The sequence below is a fragment of the Perognathus longimembris genome, chromosome 1 (genome assembly GCF_023159225.1).
Source record: "Perognathus longimembris pacificus isolate PPM17 chromosome 1, ASM2315922v1, whole genome shotgun sequence".
Classification (NCBI taxonomy): domain Eukaryota; kingdom Metazoa; phylum Chordata; class Mammalia; order Rodentia; family Heteromyidae; genus Perognathus; species Perognathus longimembris.
Genome location: NC_063161.1, coordinates 34,211,953 through 34,230,161, shown reverse-complemented (window position 1 = coordinate 34,230,161; position 18,209 = coordinate 34,211,953). Strand labels below are relative to the sequence as shown.

At 33.7% G+C, this 18,209-nt stretch overlaps 1 protein-coding gene across 1 annotated transcript in view; it reads left to right on the top strand.

Annotated features, from left to right (window-relative positions):
* Trhde (thyrotropin releasing hormone degrading enzyme) overlaps nt 1-18,209 on the top strand; it is a 353,088-nt gene that overhangs the window by 216,087 nt on the left and 118,792 nt on the right. The window contains exon 6 of the mRNA XM_048359329.1: nt 7,141-7,278. Coding sequence (XP_048215286.1) covers nt 7,141-7,278 — 138 coding nt within the window. The remainder of the gene's footprint in view (nt 1-7,140; nt 7,279-18,209) is intronic.

Here is an 18,209-nt window from a genome sequence, read left to right as displayed (position 1 = left end):
TCTCCAGTGCCTCCTATACATATGTGTGCTTAAACAAGTTTGACACAAATATAAATAACCTACTACAACAATCATCTCATGGAAATGATTAACACCCTGGGCATGCGTATTTTGAATGTACAATAATGAAATGGTGGTTTTGAAACTCATTGCTATATGAAGACAGCATTTCACTAGCTCTACACTTATTTTATCTATCACTGTGATTTAGCTGTGTATAAAATATTAACTAGTCAGCTAACTGGTGATATAATTTTTCACAAGTAAATCTGGCTGACTAATGGAAAGTTTAAATACCTTTAGAACTTCATAAAAGGAACTTTATAAACTTTATAAAGTTCTTTTTAATCTTGTGGGAATCTTAAGAGTCCAACTAACTTCTTATTTTCATGAACATGGCATGTACTGTATGTTTAGAAAAATAATATTCACAATATTACAGTGATAGCATTTTCAGGTAGTTATAATTTGGTGGAAAATTTCCCTCAGTATATTAACTTTGCTTATTTCTCTCCTGCTTTAACTTCTATCATGATTTCAATAGTTATGAAAAACAAGAGTTAAGAACTCAGACGCTGGAAGCCTAGGTACAGATGCCGCAATTTAGCTTTTTATGAGTGAGAAGTTCAGTTTAGTATTAATGCACAGGGCACTTTGTTTGTCCTATTGTATATTAAATGTTTCTATTACATGGTAGTGTAGATTTCCAGAGAGATGAAACATAAAAATTTGTATCTCATTATTTCTCATTGTGAGAGATTGTTTGATATGGGGTCAATGGTGATATAGACTGTGAAAGCATTTTAGCCTGTAAATTTCAGTCAGGCATTCTTACCCTTTTAAGTTCAGGCATCTTTATCTCTATTCAAGAAGATACTAAGTATTAAAAATGGGAGTGAGAGATTGCTTTATATGAACAAATTTATTGATTGAATATACATCTAAATACATATTCACATATTAATGACACTTCTCTTTATATTAATACATTACAAGTAAATACATTGTTGAGCACAGTTGGTCATCCTAAAGTGAAGTAAACATCAAATAGTTGATATCTTATTTTCTGAGCACAAAGACACAGCCCATGTTGTAGCTGTGTTTTTACAGCTGTGCAATGCTGTTTTTATTCTCTCTTTCCAGTTGTTCATCACTCTAGACTACTTTCTCATTATTTTCTGTCTTAAGGCACTAAGATGTAACCATGTCCCTTCCTAACTCTAGCTGGCTGCCTTAGCATAGACAGTTCTTAGTGATTTTAATAGAGGTCACTACTATTTTATTCACTGTCTTGTGCCACTCAAAATTTTGTAGACTCTGAAAGAGACCATGCTAAAATGTCCACTGGATTTTACCACCTCTCTGACATTTCTTTTCTAGAAAACTCAAATCATCCTTAAAAATTAGATTAAACTATCTCCTTCACCTTTTGCCGCTTTTTTTCAGACAGAACAAATCACAGCCTTCCCAGCGGAGACACACTGTATATTCTAGATCCTACTTCCATTTTTCCATATAGCAATACTTTTCATATTTTCTTTTATCTTGCCTCTCCTTCCATGACTATAAAGTCTTTGAATGTATGGTCCATTTCTTTATGTGTCTTTATACTTAGAACCAGGCAGACCACCTGGGAAAGGCAGGCGCTTGGTAAATATTTGTAGAAGTAGCTCACTTATTTAATCCTCACAACCACCTATGATTACAAATGGGATGCTGAAGTCTCAAAAGTTTGAGTAGCTTGCTCAAGGTCACATAGCTATTGAAAGGCAAGTATTTTTCTTCCAGTTGAGGGAGCTTTCATCAACTTTGCAATAGTGTAGTTGTTTTTTTACTTCTAGGAAAACCAGAAGAACCACTCATTTATGTTCAGATCCACCCTCCTAGAAAATTAATTGAGTCCTTAAGCAGTCCTTGTGACTGCTCTGGTGTAACTCACATTTCCTAGAGATTTTTTTTCTAATTTTTCTGTATTAGTGAATACCTCTCCACTACTGGAACTGGCTCAGTCTTGGTTCTCAACTGCCTTTCTCTGGTTTGCTGAATCTTTGATCCAGATCCACATTTCACTCTAATTTTTTCCTGTCCTTTTCTGATGTGAGAATAAAAATACCTACCTAATATCAATCTTCACTAAAATTATCCAGCCATTCTATAGGAATGAACCCACATCTTTACACTTCCTGCTTTCTCAGCAACGTAAGTGGCTGTAGCTAGACCCATCAGATTCCCATTTTATCCCCTTATCTTCACATATGCAAGTGGAAGCCATTGTGAGACATCAAGGAATGTAGATTTCTCTAATGTTCAATGCTCCACTAAGAATTCTTTGAACTTCATTCACATACAACTAAATATTAGTGCATGTTTTATACATTGTAAGTAATGTAAAATTGTTTAAAAGCACTGGATTCAGAGACATCATTTTATTGTTCTATACTAAACAATTAGAGATTGCAAAAATTATTCACCCATTTCTCAATTCAAGGGATTTTTACTTCCAATTTTTGACCAGTTGTTCATCTTGTTAGGTTTTCCTACAAAACTATCCAAATCTCCATTTTTGCCTTGACCTTTATTTTTTTCTTTTACTACTTCTATATTATTATTATTATTATTATCTTTAAGTAACTGTACAAAGAAGTTACCATTCAAAATGTCATTTCATGAGAAATGCATCTTGATCAGTATCACCACTTCCATCTTTCTCACCATCCCTCCCAACTCCACCCATCCACTCAATTTTCCTAGTTTCATAGGATAGACATTGAATCCTATGATTGTATTCTTCCCCTTTCTCTCTTCAATTACTTGCCCTATTAAAAAATAAATTTCATCAATTCTAAAAGTCAAATAGTTATTTCAGAATTTTATTTCCTTTCCACTATACTGGGGGACCAAAACATCAAAAGATCAATATCATTGATTTTTCATTCAAAACATTGTCAGATCCAACTGTTCTTCAGTAAAGCATTTTATAACACATCATCTCCTCTTGGAACAATAGTGACCTTCTGTTTCCTGGCTCTATGTACATCAAGCCATTCTGTACACCACACCATAGAAAAGTTAATTTTCTTTAGATGCTACTTTTAATTATGCCTACTATTCTTCATTTTATTAAGACTAAACTCTTCTGCCTAATAATAAGGGATTCAAAGAGAGTGGTCATGTCTTCCATGCTTATTATGTGCTGGATTTGCCCCTTTGTAAATACTTTCCCATTCCTGTAAGTAACATCCCATTCTTCAATGGTCCACTTTAATTTCATCTTTGTGAAGCCTTTCTTAGTAGTTATTCATTTCATCTTCCATATTTTCATATCATATCTCATAGTATAGTTGTCTTTCCACTGTAACTTACTTTCTACTCGAGTTCTTTAAGATCCAGAATTAAGCTTTGGTCATCTACTTTCCAAATTCGGTACTGATATTTGCTACAGAGTAAGGATTTAATATTGATTTATTAAAAACAATGAATGATTAGTAGTATCTATTTGTTCTCATGATTAAATCTATATTTATTTTAATTTCACTTATTTTTCTGAAATGCATTTGCAAAGATGTTCAAAGGTTCTAGTGCAATAGTTTCAAAATAGTTGTAAAAATGAGAGAGAGAGAGAAAAGTTTGTGCCTGCCAGTAGTGGAACTTGAATTCAGGGTTGTATACTCTTTGGTTGGTGTTTTCTCTCAAGACTGATGCTCTAGCAATTGAAATTGAGTCACATCTTCACTTCCAGTATTATTGTTGGCCAATTGGAAATAATAGTCTCACAAACTTTTCTGTCTGGGCTAGCTTCCAACTTCAATCTTCAGATTTCATCCACCTACAAAGCTAGGATTACAGTTGTGAGCCACCACTGCTCAGCTCTATGTTTTGTTTGGAGTTTTGTAACTTTACATAAACTAACCTTGAACTTGTGACCCTCTACTTCTGCCTTCCGAATAGATGAGTGGATTGAGGACTTGTGACCTAGCAAGTATAAGGTCATTAGTTCAAACACCCAGTACTGTAAGTTAAAAAACAAACAAACAAGTTCTAGGTCACAGATAATCTCAAGTTTTAAATATATAGTAAAATAAAAACTCAAAATTAAAAATTCATCATAAATATTTTTGTGTGAACATCCTCCCTTCCACAAACACAACAACCACTGAAGTTCCTTTAAAGGTCAGTTCAAGTTCCACATTTTCTAATAAACTGTACATAAATTAATTTGGTAGTATTATTTTTCTCAAAAACTTTTGGTACTTAGTCTGTAAGAGAAAACTACATAATTCATAATACTTTGGCCAAGTATTTTATCTCTTAACATTAGAGCTGTCATTAATTGTACTCTATTTTTAAGCTTTTATTGTTTCAGGTCAATGGTAGAAAATTAATCAATACTTAACAAATTTTGCTGTTGCTCTTGTTGCTATTGATTACCACAAGTCTTCCATCCAGGGACTTGTGAGGTTAAGATCATTTGTTTTATAGTGACATGGGCCTTGTTAGCTTTTTTTCTCCCTGGAATATCTTTATAGTTTTGTAAAATTGCTTTTGCATCTGTCTAGAATTTTCGTTTTCTCGTCAATTGATGGTAAACTTTTCCTAACCTTTATGACTCTTCTGTCAGGCTTCTTCAACCCCAATCGTTTTTTTCTTTGTTTTGTTTTGTACGCAGGACTTTTCTTCCTATTACTTAATATCATTTATTCTATATGACAGAAGGTAAATCTTTTCCAGTGACTTAACCCTACTAAATTTAAATGTTGCTTATTGAATCTCTATTAACTAGGCAAAGATTTATTTTGTTCTTCACCATAAACATAAAGTGGTATGTCATAAAACTTGTATTTCCTTTAATATGAAAGTTTCTTATTTGTAGGTTAGTTTGACTTTCTTTTTTAAGGTTACGTAGCTGTTTATACTGCTTTCTAAAGTCCTATCTCCAGTAAACCAATGATCTACTGATTAAATTTTAATAATGATCAATATGTATTTATTATTGGTCAATGTTAAAGAATAAGATTCAAGCTAATCATTCTTTTTAGTTCATTTAACAGTGGTTTTATATTAGACATTTGATGACTTTTAATGGAATAAGCATTTTTTGAAGGTCTGAATATATTTTATCTCTTAGATGGAACACATCAATTGGTACATTTTAGAAATCAAAATGTTCATTGTATAAGTTGAAGTATTATTATGCTTCTTATAATTTTACCCACAAATTTTTAACATCAGCTGATTTTAGTATCTTTTAAATTTAGTATATATTTAAACTTTTTAGTAACAGGTTTGGATATGTGCTCAAAAGTAACATTAACCAGACACTGGTAGCTCACACCTGTAATCTTAGTTACTCAGGAGGCTTTAAGGGTCACCAACTGAAGCCAACCAGAGCAGAAAAGTCCATGTCATTCTTTTCTCCAATTAACTACCAAAAACCTGGAAGAGGAGCTGTGGCACAAGTGATAGAGTACAAGTCTTGAGCAAGAAAGCTTTCAGTACAGTGCCCAGGATCTGGATTCGAGCCTTTGGATCAGCACACATGCACACAAAATAGCATTTAAATTTTTGTTTTGGAATTTTAACATTATTTCCCCTTATTCTCTATGTGTGGGTCATTTTCATGAGATCCCATTTGTGGATTAAACTGAGTGATGCTCATATCAATCTTCTTTATCTTAAAATTTAACCAGGAATTTACGTGGAGAACAAATTTAGAATTAGTTTTTGCCATATTTTCACTTGATGAAGGCTCAATTTCACTTTCCATCTGTATCTTGAGGTGTCTTGAGCAGCCCTTGGGATGCAGAGCAGGCTTTGATTCAGCATAGCTTCTAATGTTCTCTGGAGCATGGACCCTGGCTGTGGCTCTCTTAGGGCTAAAGACATTTGATATGTGGACCATTAACAATTTAAAAGCTAATGTGGTTGAAAATAAACTTTATATAATACAGTTAGATGGCTAGCTCATTAATGTATTAATTTAAAATATTGAACCACTGACCTAGCAAAGATGGACAAAATTGCTTTATTAAAATAAGATTTAAATGAACGAACATATACATATACTCAGGTAAGGATTCTCCTGCAGCATACTTGTTTTTGAGCTCAGAACTAGTATATTCTCAGTTTGCAATTACAGCTGGTTTCAAAATAACTGTTTTATCTACTATCTCCAAACTAGGCTGCTCTAGGAATGAGTTCAGAATTAGTAGAACAATTTAAGCCTTGGAGTCTTTAATCTCTGTAATGAAACTCATTGGGATCTTGAATTATCTGGGGCTACTTAGTCCTTGTTATCATTGGCAACTGCTTTTTTCTTTCTCTTCTCTATCAATGAAAGCAGGAGGGCAGGAGGGACAATTTCTTCTAGCATTTTTGTTCAAAACAAACAAACCACAAAAATAAAAAGAAGCTGTTGCTTTAAAGCAGACTTGCTGAAAAACAACAAACAATAGAGAAGTACTTTAGAGTTTATTTCTAGGGTGACAAATCTGTTTTTATTAGAGCAAATACGATATAGAGAGAACAGTGATCTCATGAGTTGTTCTTACTCTTTATGGTAATGAATACCTATTGGTCTTTCTTTTATGCATCTTATTCCGAATATATAAGTAGATGCACAGAACGTCAATCACGCCTTTTACTATGAGTTTCAGTTTCCTGGATTTCAAAGAGCAATGTATGCGGTGGGAGGGAAGAACAGTTAGCAGGAGACTGTGTTGTTACAAGACTGAAAATGGGTAATCTAAAAGGAAAGTTTTTGTGTCATCTGTAACCTAGAAAGGGTATTTGTATCTGGAGTTGTAGTTTTGATTTTGTAGTGGCCACTAGCAAGTCTGCATTTTATTATTTTCTTGTGCAGATGTCCAAACTGCTAAAACATAGACTCTGTCTTCTATTTTGGTTATTTTAGGCCTGTCTGACTACAGTGATTTTGTTTCATGCTCAGATCAAAGGCCACCTTTATTTTGGAATGTTTTGTGGGGGGAGCATTTTTTTGAGGGAGGGGTTCTTCACATGTAAGTCTGACCATGTAAGGCTGACACACATACACTGGCGGAGTGGCAATCATTCTGTTCATGTTGACTGTCACATGATCATATCCATGTATCACCTGATATTTTCCTACCTACTGTTTTGCAGGAAAAACAGAGATTTCTGACAGATGTTCTGCATGAAGTGATGCTGCTTGATGGTCTAGCCAGTTCCCACCCAGTGTCCCAGGAAGTGCTACAGGCAACAGATATTGACAGGGTGTTTGACTGGATTGCATATAAAAAGGTAGGAAAAGATAAAACTCACGTGCCAATGGGACATTTCATTATTGGGACAGTCACACTATTTCATGCTTGATGTATTATACTTTTCTCTTTTTCCTGGCAGAGAAAAATGGGCTAAAGTAGAAAAACAGTCTCTAGGTTCATGTCATTTTATGAACTAGTGCTTTCCTTCATAAATGAGTAAAATGGAAATGAATGTTTGCCAAAGAATGCATAGAAATTTTGGAAGTATTACTCAATACATGTTTGGAGACAATGTGAAATTGCTGTACAAATGGTGTTAATCGAAGGTCAGATTTATTATTATTAAAAGAGTTGATCTATGTAGTGACCATTTTAATCACTTTGTCTTAAATGCTTATTTATTTGGATGGCTAATGCAAATGGTAGAAACAGTGCTTTGGTATGTACACTTAAAAGAATTATTTAAAAGAAATAGTGGGAGTTAAATAGATTTCCTAGATAATTTTAAGGACTAGTTTTAGAATGGCTAAGAATAATTTTGGGCCAATGACTAGACATAAAATTAATTTATCATATGGATTTTTTCATTGAGCTTTGCATTAAGACTTTTCTCTATATCTCTACTACTTAATTGACAGTAATTTTAATATAACGATATGCATCTCAGTGTTCAGCACTTATTAACCACATTAAGTCTGCTGTAATCTTTAGTGTTAGATTGAATTGTATGTTTTGGAATTATTGAAATTCAATTATGTTTAAGATTCCTTAAAATACTACCATTATTATTATGTTCATATTTGATAACTACATGTCAAATATCAGTTCATCAGAAGTTGATGGTGTGCTAATTTGTGAATTTGGTTTTATGATTAGGTAAATACTATTGCAATGATTATTAACTTCAGTACAGGTGATAATAGGTGAAGAAACAAATTAGGCTACTAGCAAATGCCTTTTAAATCAGTGATAATTATATTTGACTAAAGAGAGTGTTTTAGTGTTATATGAAACAAATAGGTATGTAGGGCCATCACATATTTAATATATATTAATTTTTATTGATGCAGGGCTATGGCTAGGTTCTGTTGGACACAAAGTCAGTTCATTTATCTGTGATGACTCTTATCTGTTAAATCTAATGTAGAAAACAAGGTAGCATGAAGTGAACTTAGAGTTGTGTTATTAGAGTTATTTTTTCACTGCTCTAAATTCTAAAATATTATTCGTAAATGCTAGTTTTATTTTAGCATGGATAAAATTAGGAAAATATTACATATATAATCAGGAAAAAATCTGCAACTGCAGGGATTGCATTGTGTAGACAGAGTGTAGCTATGTGGATTTATTTATGTGTCTTCTATCCTATTCTGTTCTTCATAAGCCTGTTTTTGTTCCAATTTCATGCTGTTTTTGGTATTTTGCTCCACAGTATCATTTGAAGTCAAGTATTTTGATACATTTGTACCTCTTTTGCTCAAGATCGCTTTTGTTTATTTGAAGTCTTCAGTATTTCTATATGAATTTTTAAGTTTTTGTTTCCATATTCTGTGAAGAATGACAGTGGATTTTTTTTATAGCGATTGTATTACTTCTGAATATCTTTTTAGTAGTGTGATTATTCTCACAATACTAATTCAGCTGGTTCATGAACATGGGAAATCATTCCATTCACTAATACTATTTTCATTCTATTTTTCATGAATGGTTTTTAAAGCAATAATTTTTTCAATATAAAGTCCTTTCCATGTTAGTCTTGAGTGACTGTAATAGTTTGTTTTTGTTTCAAGGATTTGACTTATTCATCTACATTGTTTAAATAATTGACATAGATTCACATATAACCTGATACTTTGTCATCCATGTAGTAGTCATAGAATCTGTAATGGTATAACCCCTTTCATTACAGATACTGAGAGTTTTTGTCTCATCTCCTTTTCCTTGGTTTGTCTAGCTGGAAATATATAATTTTATCCTGCCAAAGAAAATCTTTTGAAGTCATTTTTTTCCTTTTGTTTCCTTTCATAAACATTCCTTTCAATAGTTATTTTCTTGTTTTAAACCCTTTGATATTAACTTTTTACTGTTCTCATTTATTAAGTTACAATCTAAACTTAAAAGAGTTTTTTTTTAATGTTCTAAAATGTATGCTTTTTTTCTTTTCAATGAATCTTCCCCTAAATTTGCTGCTCAGGGAATCCTTATATAATACATTGGGATGTTATTTTTGATTGCATTTCATTTACTTTGTAATTTTTAATTTGATTTGTTAATTGACTTATGGGTAATTCAGAGCACATTAATCAGCTTGTAAATATTTGAAGATTTTCCAGTACACGTTTCTCTATCTTTCAGTTGTTACTTAATTCGGTTGTGATAAATGAATATATTCTGTGTGTCTTAAAATTTCTTAGGTTAAAACTCGTTTTATGGCTCAGAAATTGCACATACAGGTAGATATACTGTATGCTCTTCAAAGGATATGTGTATTCCACTGGTGTTGACTGCAATGTTCTATAAATGCTGATTAGGACACTTTGGTTGATAGAGTTGTTCAAGTCTTCTATATCCTTATTGATTTTCTGTCTACTTGTTTATCGTGCTTTCTCGATGAGTACTCATTGTTTAGATTCTCACAAATATCAACCCAATCTAGCCCCTAAAGATGTTTCTCTACAAAGATGTCACAAAAATAGTGGCTAAATTGCTAAATGATATCTCTAAAATAACTTCAAAGGTAAAGGTAGAAAATTGAAGGTTAACATTTTTTGGTTGTAATGTGATGATCTCAGTAAAGCAGGCCTTGATATGCACATTTATCTCTTTACCTAATTCTCTAGTTTAGCTTTGTGCAGGTTTTCCTATCAGCAAAGTAGCATGTGGCCAAAGTGCAATAGCCAATTTAACTTATAGGTGGAATGACAAAGCCGTGTAACTCACAATACATGAAAAATACTGAAAGTGATTGTGAGGCAACAAATAATAATGGCAACATTTACTGAATGCTCACCCTGAGCGAGACTCTGTGCAGTCTATTATTTTCTTTTAATTCTTACACTTGCCACACAGAATCCTTAGTACCATGATTATTCATTTTAAAGATAAGCACATGAATTCATGGTCAATCTAGAGATCTGGTGTTCTTTATCAGAATAAAATATTGATCATCCCAGGTTATTGGAGCTGCCATTCCAGAATAACTTAATTTACAGGTAGTTTTGAGAGAAGTGGCCTCAAATTATAGCAAGATAGTAATATCCTCAATCTCATGGTCCTAATGAGCACTGAGAAATAACAGACTGCATCTTGCCCAACAGATTCTAAAAATTTAAGATTATTTGTACATGATTTTTGGTGTGTCTGTTTGCTTTAAGAGGTTATGATTTGTTTTAACTGGATAGTGAATTTCCATTAGTCGGTCTCTATGTCCCTGGAGATTTGTATTTTGAGTGGCCAGTATGGACCATGAACTTACCCTCTGAAGTGGAAGAATAGGCAAAAGCACCCTTTCTGTAGAGGTGGCTCAGAAAAGGAGCACAAAGGTGATTGATTAAGTAGACCCTGAAGGCCTTCAGTATGGACATAGAAGAGTGAGGGTATAAGAGAATAGAGCTACTTGAAGCCCAAGTTAGGTAAGAAACTGGAAGAGATTTTGTGCCATACTAGGAAAGCTTACATTTTATTAAGTATGTCATGAAGAACCAAGGATGACTTTAAAGTAGAAAAGTAACATTAAAATTCCATCCCAGAAAGAATATTGCTGTAGACATAGTAGAAATGGAAATAATGCCATAGACCTAGACAATTCAAAGTGGATAATAGAAACTGGAATTACAAAACACAGAGCATATTTTTGTAATGATGCATGCAGCATTTAATAGAAATGACTTGCCACTTCTGTGCTTTCCTCCCTGAAGATTTGCTACTCGTCAGCATTAACCTCTGCCAACAGTAAAACCCTGGCTGCATCTGTTTCACTAGCTTATCATGTCTTGTAGTTAATCCCTTAATGATTATTCTAATTATTTCCACTTCTGTTTGTGTTATTCGTTCTTAAATATAATTTTAGTATCCTTCAAATAAATTTCTATAGGAACATGAACAACAGGAAAACCGAAGATTACAGAGGAACAAAGGTTAGGAGTCTGTAGCTCAGATAATTTCTGCGGATTTAGATTTTTTTAAAAATGAGTGCTTTTTTTTTAAAGAAAGAAAATACAGAATTATGTTCATTGTATATTCTAAGAGTAGCATTTAAAACATTTCTTACATTACATCTACATACTTTAGAATCAGACAAGAACAATTAAAGACCTTACTGTATTAAAAGTTAGCAAAATAATAAGACCATTTCTATTTGATTTGTTTATTAAAATGAGAATTATTTTTATCTTCAGAGTGAACACAGAGAAACACTGTTCATGGACAGGAAGACTTGGTAAAGATGGGTTGAGACAGTATCTTAGCACTAAAAGCACACAGGGCAATAAGAATCAATGATCCAATGACCTGGATGATGAAAGTGATTGACTGCTTGTTAAATTTACATGTGATGATACCAAGATGGAAGGGGTTGCTACAAGCACCAAGAGAAGAAAAGATTTTTAAAATGCCTTAAGCATTTTAAAGAGAATTCTTTAAAAACGGTCATGCTTTTCAGAAATTCTTGGTATATTTTGGAGATCAAGAAGGAAATTGTACATAGAGTAATAAAAGAATTGAGAAATATATAGGGGTCATTGTGAACACATATTTTTAAAAAGGAATTGTGATGGAAATTCAGCTTGCAATGTTCTGCCAATATATTTCGTGCCTAAAGCTTGGAAATCTATATATGGCCAAGTGAGATAAATGTACACCTTTTCTAGCAACCTTAGAAGTAAATAAAGGAAAACTAATCACCCATTTGCATCCAACATTCCTCATTATACAAGGCTCTCCAACTATATGTTAGGTCATATGTAACATTCTAACTCTGTATGCAGGATACTTTCTTTAGAAAAAAAAGTTCTCCCTTCAAAAATGAAACATAATAATAAACACAAAACACATAAAATTAAAATAAGTTTATGTGAACTATAATGGTAAACACACCTGCCATGTAATGATCAATTATATACAAATAATTCTGTGAAATGTTTCACTTATGTTGCTTTATCTACTATTAACAGAAAAATTGGGGCACAGGCATTTTAACACTTTTACTTAAGAGGACAATAAGAGATAGATAGTTAAATGAGTGACACAGGATCAGAATTTACCAAGTGTACAAAATGTCAAATCTCAGTCTGAATTCTTGGAACTTATCTCCAAAACCTTTCACATAAATACATCTCATGATGAATTATAGTCTGAAAGAGCTCAGTAGATGGCATCTCCAATTTTTGAATACCCTTGGTATTGTCATCCTGTTGATCTCTTCTTTGCTGCCAAAGAAAAGAGCACTGGTGGCTCATGCCTATTATCCTAGCTACTCCAGGGGCTGAGATCTGAGGATCATGATTCAAAGCCAGCTGGGAAAGAAAAGTCCATGTGACTCTTATCTCCATTTAACCACTAGAAAACAGGAAATGGCACTGTGGCTCAATGTGGTAGGTAGGGCATTAGCCTTGAGGAAAAAAGAGCTTAGGGACTGCAATCAGGTCCCAAATCTAGCCTCTTGACAAACACCACCACCACTAACAACAAATTCCCTGAATCTGACCTCTTCTCATCCACATTACTATGATCCAAATCACTATCACATTACTACAGTAATGTCCTCAAAGTCCAATCTGGCTGCAAGTCTATCTTGAATAAAATATGCAGACCTAACTTTTTAAAGCTTATACCAGATTGTGTCATGCTGTGGATGGAAAACCTACCATTCTCCATGAAAAACAAAAATGAGAGATAAGATCTTTCAATGACTCACTCTGACTTCCACTCACATTTTATGCTTACAGAACTACTGTGGGTGGACCTCTGACACTCAGTTTTTTCCTCTTATGCCTCTGATTTCTCATCACATCCCCCTTACTGATGGTGCTCTTGCCTTATCAACTCCCTTGCTTTCTCTGAGCTCCACCAAACTCCCTCCCACAGTAGACATTTGCTGTGGTGATTTCTTCCAAATGGCATAATGGGGCTAGCTTCTTGTTTTTGAAACCCTATCAGAGTCCTCCCTTCAAATATCAATGGATAGCCTGACTCTTTTCTTCATTTGTTCCCTTTAGTCTTGTCCATTCATTGCTATGTCCCCTGGCACTGATCATCTTCTAACATATTACACAATTATCCAATGCTATGTTTAGGGTAATGCTACCTTCCAACTTTACCCCTTTATAAGAAAGGCTTCTATATCTAGGTCTTTCCCTAATATATTTTCAGTACTTATTACCTAGCCTGTATACATATAATTTCATCCAGTAAGTATTTATTGAGCTGAATTAAAGTAAATGTGAGTAAAAAAACAACAATATAAGAAACATTATGGTGTTTCAGAGGGAAAGATTCCATCTGTTTACCGGAATTAGGAATAAGAATTGGTGCTTGAAACAGCATTATGGGTTTTCAGCTTTTCTTCCATACAAATTCCAGAGGGAGAAGTAAGATTATGTTGCCCAACCATTCTGTTTTCTAATAGGTTCTGTCATATGTGGCCTGCCCCCCAGCCCTGGGCCTCCTGGGACCATCTTTTGTCAGCTCAGCTCTTCTGCTGAATTTTCACCCTCCTGTCACAGGCAGTCAGCATCCTGTTCTGCAGGACTTTTCAGCTTCTGTTCTTCCAGTTTAAGTGTTTCTTCCTCCTGCCCTTTGCTTCTTTACTCACAGAGAAATAAAAAACATGATCAAATATATCTTATCAATCACTGTTTTCTTTCCTGACACATTTATACATGAATTACAGTATCTGATATGCTGTGTATTGAGAACCTGTACCACTTGTGATCACTTCTGTAAGACAATGGGGCTTTCATTAAGTTATATGATGGCAGTAATAGCACTTACAGTTCTTTGATAGTCTGTTTGTTAATGTCCATCCATGTGCTACTTCCTTTAAGTTCCCATTCCTAAAAACATGTTATTATCTCTAATTCACTGGAAAGTAAACAGAGGTACAGAAAGTTTAATGATGTGTCCTGGTCTTAGGTTTTCAGAGCTAGGATTCACAGTTCTTTCCAACTCTTGCTCTTTTCCCTCCTGCTACCAGGCAAATAATATTTGCCTATGATGCAAATTCCAGAAGGAAATATGATTTTACTTACAATCTTTTGACATGTACAAAATAAAGGATTTCTCCCTGAATGAAAAACTGCAATACTTTAAATTAAGCAGCATATTATGTGGCTATAAGAACTATAGAAGCTGAAAAGTAATAATCATTCACTTACAATCGTCTCATTAACAAATGTGAAGAAGCTCAAGAGACAGAAATTAAGCAAAGCGAAAAGAGAGAGTACAGAGGGAGCGAGGGAGGGATTGACTTAGAAACAGAGATAAAGCCTGTCAGAAAAGGCTAAAGAACTTACATATGTCCACCCTTGAGGATAGAAGGCTCAGAGGTGACTGAATAATTGGTTCTGGTATATAAATGGTCATTATAGGAAATCTGCTCACAATTTCTCTGTCAACATCAAGGTCAAAGTCAGATAAATGGTCTTAAATTACAGGAACAAACTTCAGTTAATATAAGAGAGAACTTCTTGACATAAAAGCAATTAACTATTTCAATATGAACTTTGAAAGATCATAAAATCTTCCTCCTTTAATATTATTTTAAAATAAATTAGAAAAATCTTCTCTCAAATTAGGAAACTAAGTTGGAGGGCTATTCCAAAAGAATTCCTCTTGAATCTTGAACTCACAAGCCATGCCAGCTTTGTAGTTTATTAGGTAGTAGTTTTGTATCTACACCTTTCCATTTGTATTGTTTAGTTTTTATAAATATATATGTGTGGATGGTAAAGGAAGTGAACCACTTGCTGCTTAGTTAAGTTGGAAAATTCAAAGGTATTTCTCATTTGTCTATATGCACATTTCATAGATTACCTATCAAAAAGCATCCACAGAATTTTTATGTACTACATACTTTAATCACCCCTTTTCTTTATTACCAGTGAGCACTGTGTTTGCCTTTGGATTTACAACATCATAATCCTGAACCAGACGTGACTTTGAAACATTATATAAAGAAATGTCATTTTTGCCCATATAAGGAAGGTATACATAATGGGAAGAGATAATTTTATTGACATCTTGTGATAAATATCTTTCCTACTTACTGTTAAATTATTTAATTGTGAATTTTGCTGATAGAGGGCAGTTTTCTTTTGCACATATGTTTGACTCATCTTCTTTTGAATAGTTGGTTTTTCCCCTCATATATACTTGTTTACTAAGTAGTTGAAAGAGGTTGTTTTCTATTTCTCTAGACACTTGTACTTCTCCCCCTTAGATTTCTTTCTTTCTTTGATTTCACAGTTACATGATGAAACTGAAAGAAAAATAGACATTTAATGAAAATAGGTAATGGGTTACTCAACAGTATAAAGTATGAATTTATACCATTTAAGGGACTCTTGACATCCCTTCTTGCTCCCCTTCTGTCCCATTGTGTTGCACTTAACTAATGTTTTAGAGAGCTGCTTTTGTGTTCCTCTGTTACATACTGTCTTTTTTATTTTAATGAGATATATCAGAAGGGACAATGTTGATTTGGACTTTATGCTTCTGTTTTTTCCCATACTGCTGTTGTGAAAGATAAGAGTGATGCTCATATGATAGAAGACGCAAGAAGGATAAGGACCCAGGCTATGTCATTTTTAGCTTGGGGAACTTGACTCTGAGCTGTTGTTGCAGTTTTCTGAAATTTTTCCACAACCATAGTTTTTCAATGCTCTGTTTATGCAAAAAGCCCACTATGAATTACTTTTGAAAAGGATCACTTAAGCTAGACTCCATCAGTAGTTATAATTAAGAAGAAAAGTTACTATTTCAATTAGTATAAATGGAAAAAAAAGAGTATTTCATTCCTGTAAAGTGCTCATCCTTCAAATGTATATGATTCTAATTCCATTAGGCTAGGAGACAGTTACAATGCATCTGGGAAAGAAATGAGGCTTCAGGTAAAAGTACAAGGTCACCCACTCAGCGAGGAGGCTCGTGAATCTCCTTTTTATATAGAATATTTAGAGAAAGAATAACAGTTGAAGATAGAAATTAAAAACAAGCAGGAATAAGCTAAGGTATATTCTCCTGGTGTGGTGTTAGAAAGGGTAATTTGAATATTTTCAATAGGTTTTCTGAACAATGGGATTCTATAGTAGTTAAAAAAAGAAAATGTAAAGCTAGGGATAAAGACTTACAGGATACACCAGCAAAGCAAATGGAATTAAAGGTTGAAATATTGATAAATGAGAAAAAAGCTGGTGGTTCATGCCTATCACACTAGCTTATTAGGGGCTGAGTTATAGAGGATCACAGTTTGAAACTAGCTTCACAGAAATTCTCTGAATGTATACCTTCTCCAAAATAACTAGCAAAATGAATTTTTAGGTATGACTCAAGTGGTAGAGTATCAGCAGAGTGAGCCATCCATTTAAGCTAATTTGATGCTCTGAGTTCAAACTCTAATACTAGCAAAACAGAAAAAAAGAATGCAATGATAACCCTCCTTTTATTAGAAAAAAGGTTTGGTAAATATAAGAATGAAGTTATTCAGAATATATGTAGATTTTCCATTTGTAACAAAAGAATAGACTGGAAGTATGGAATCAAACTGAAGTTTCATATAAAACAATTGCAAATAGGTTGTGTTCTGCATCTAATTGCATCCAGTGAATTATTTCAATCTTTTTTTTTTAAATAGAGTTTCATGATTTTGGTACCCTGGATGTTGTGTATATGTGTACTGGAACTAGAGAAGGGAAGGGGAATATCAAAATGTAGAGGCAAAGGATAAAAGACAACCAATGCAACAGCAATACTTGCAAAACTATATGCTGGGGCTGGGGATATGGCCTAGTGGCAAGAGTGCTTGCCTCGTATACAAAACTATATGCTGTAAACCAGCTGTACAACTCATACAGGGGAGAGAAACGGGGAGCAGGGAAGATGAGGGGGATGAGGGAGGAGGTAACAAGTTGGATAAGAAATGTACACACTGCCTTATGTATTAAACTGTAATTCCTCTATACATCACTTTGAAAATAAAGAACTAAATCAATTTTAAAAAGAAAAAAATAGCCCAGGCTGATCTTGAACTTTACACTTCACTTGAGACAAAGAATGACTTTAGTGTCTCAAGGGCTGGGATTAGAAACAAGTGCTCTACCATTTAAATAGTAACACCAGCCCCCATTTTTAGATTTTAGTGTAGATCCAAAGATTGTTTTCTTTTATTATTAATTATTGTATTCATGAAATATTAAACAATTCAATTTACCTTTTGTTAATCAAAGATAAAAGTCTCCATTAGAGTTGCTGCTCAAAGCAATCGAAGCTCTGTTACTACACAGGGTAGATGAAATTCTAGACAAACAACAACAAAACCTTTTTACATTGGCTCAAGTAGTTTTTTGAAAGTAAATAATGCTATTTCTTTTGAAATGATGAAAATGTATCTTGTATATACTTGCAGAGATATTTCCCTGGATTCTTTCAGGGAAGGCTAAGGATTATTCGATGACCTACTGAGAAAATTGTTTAGGGACTACATGTTTTCTGTACCTGCTATCATTCATACTACCACACAGATCCTAGTAGTGTTGAAATCAAGTTGCTATGTCTTTCTGTTTCTAAAAAGAAAATGTCTTTGGACTTTATTTTTTTAGTTGTCTTTATATTAGTATTATACAGTGGACTGTGATATCATATGACATACTCTTACCTTTAGAAAAGAGAGATTTTAATTTAAAAAAGTACTGAAGCTGGGCGTTTGTCTTAAGGGTATTTTCCCATCCTGGAGATTTGGAGTGTGGTTTTCAG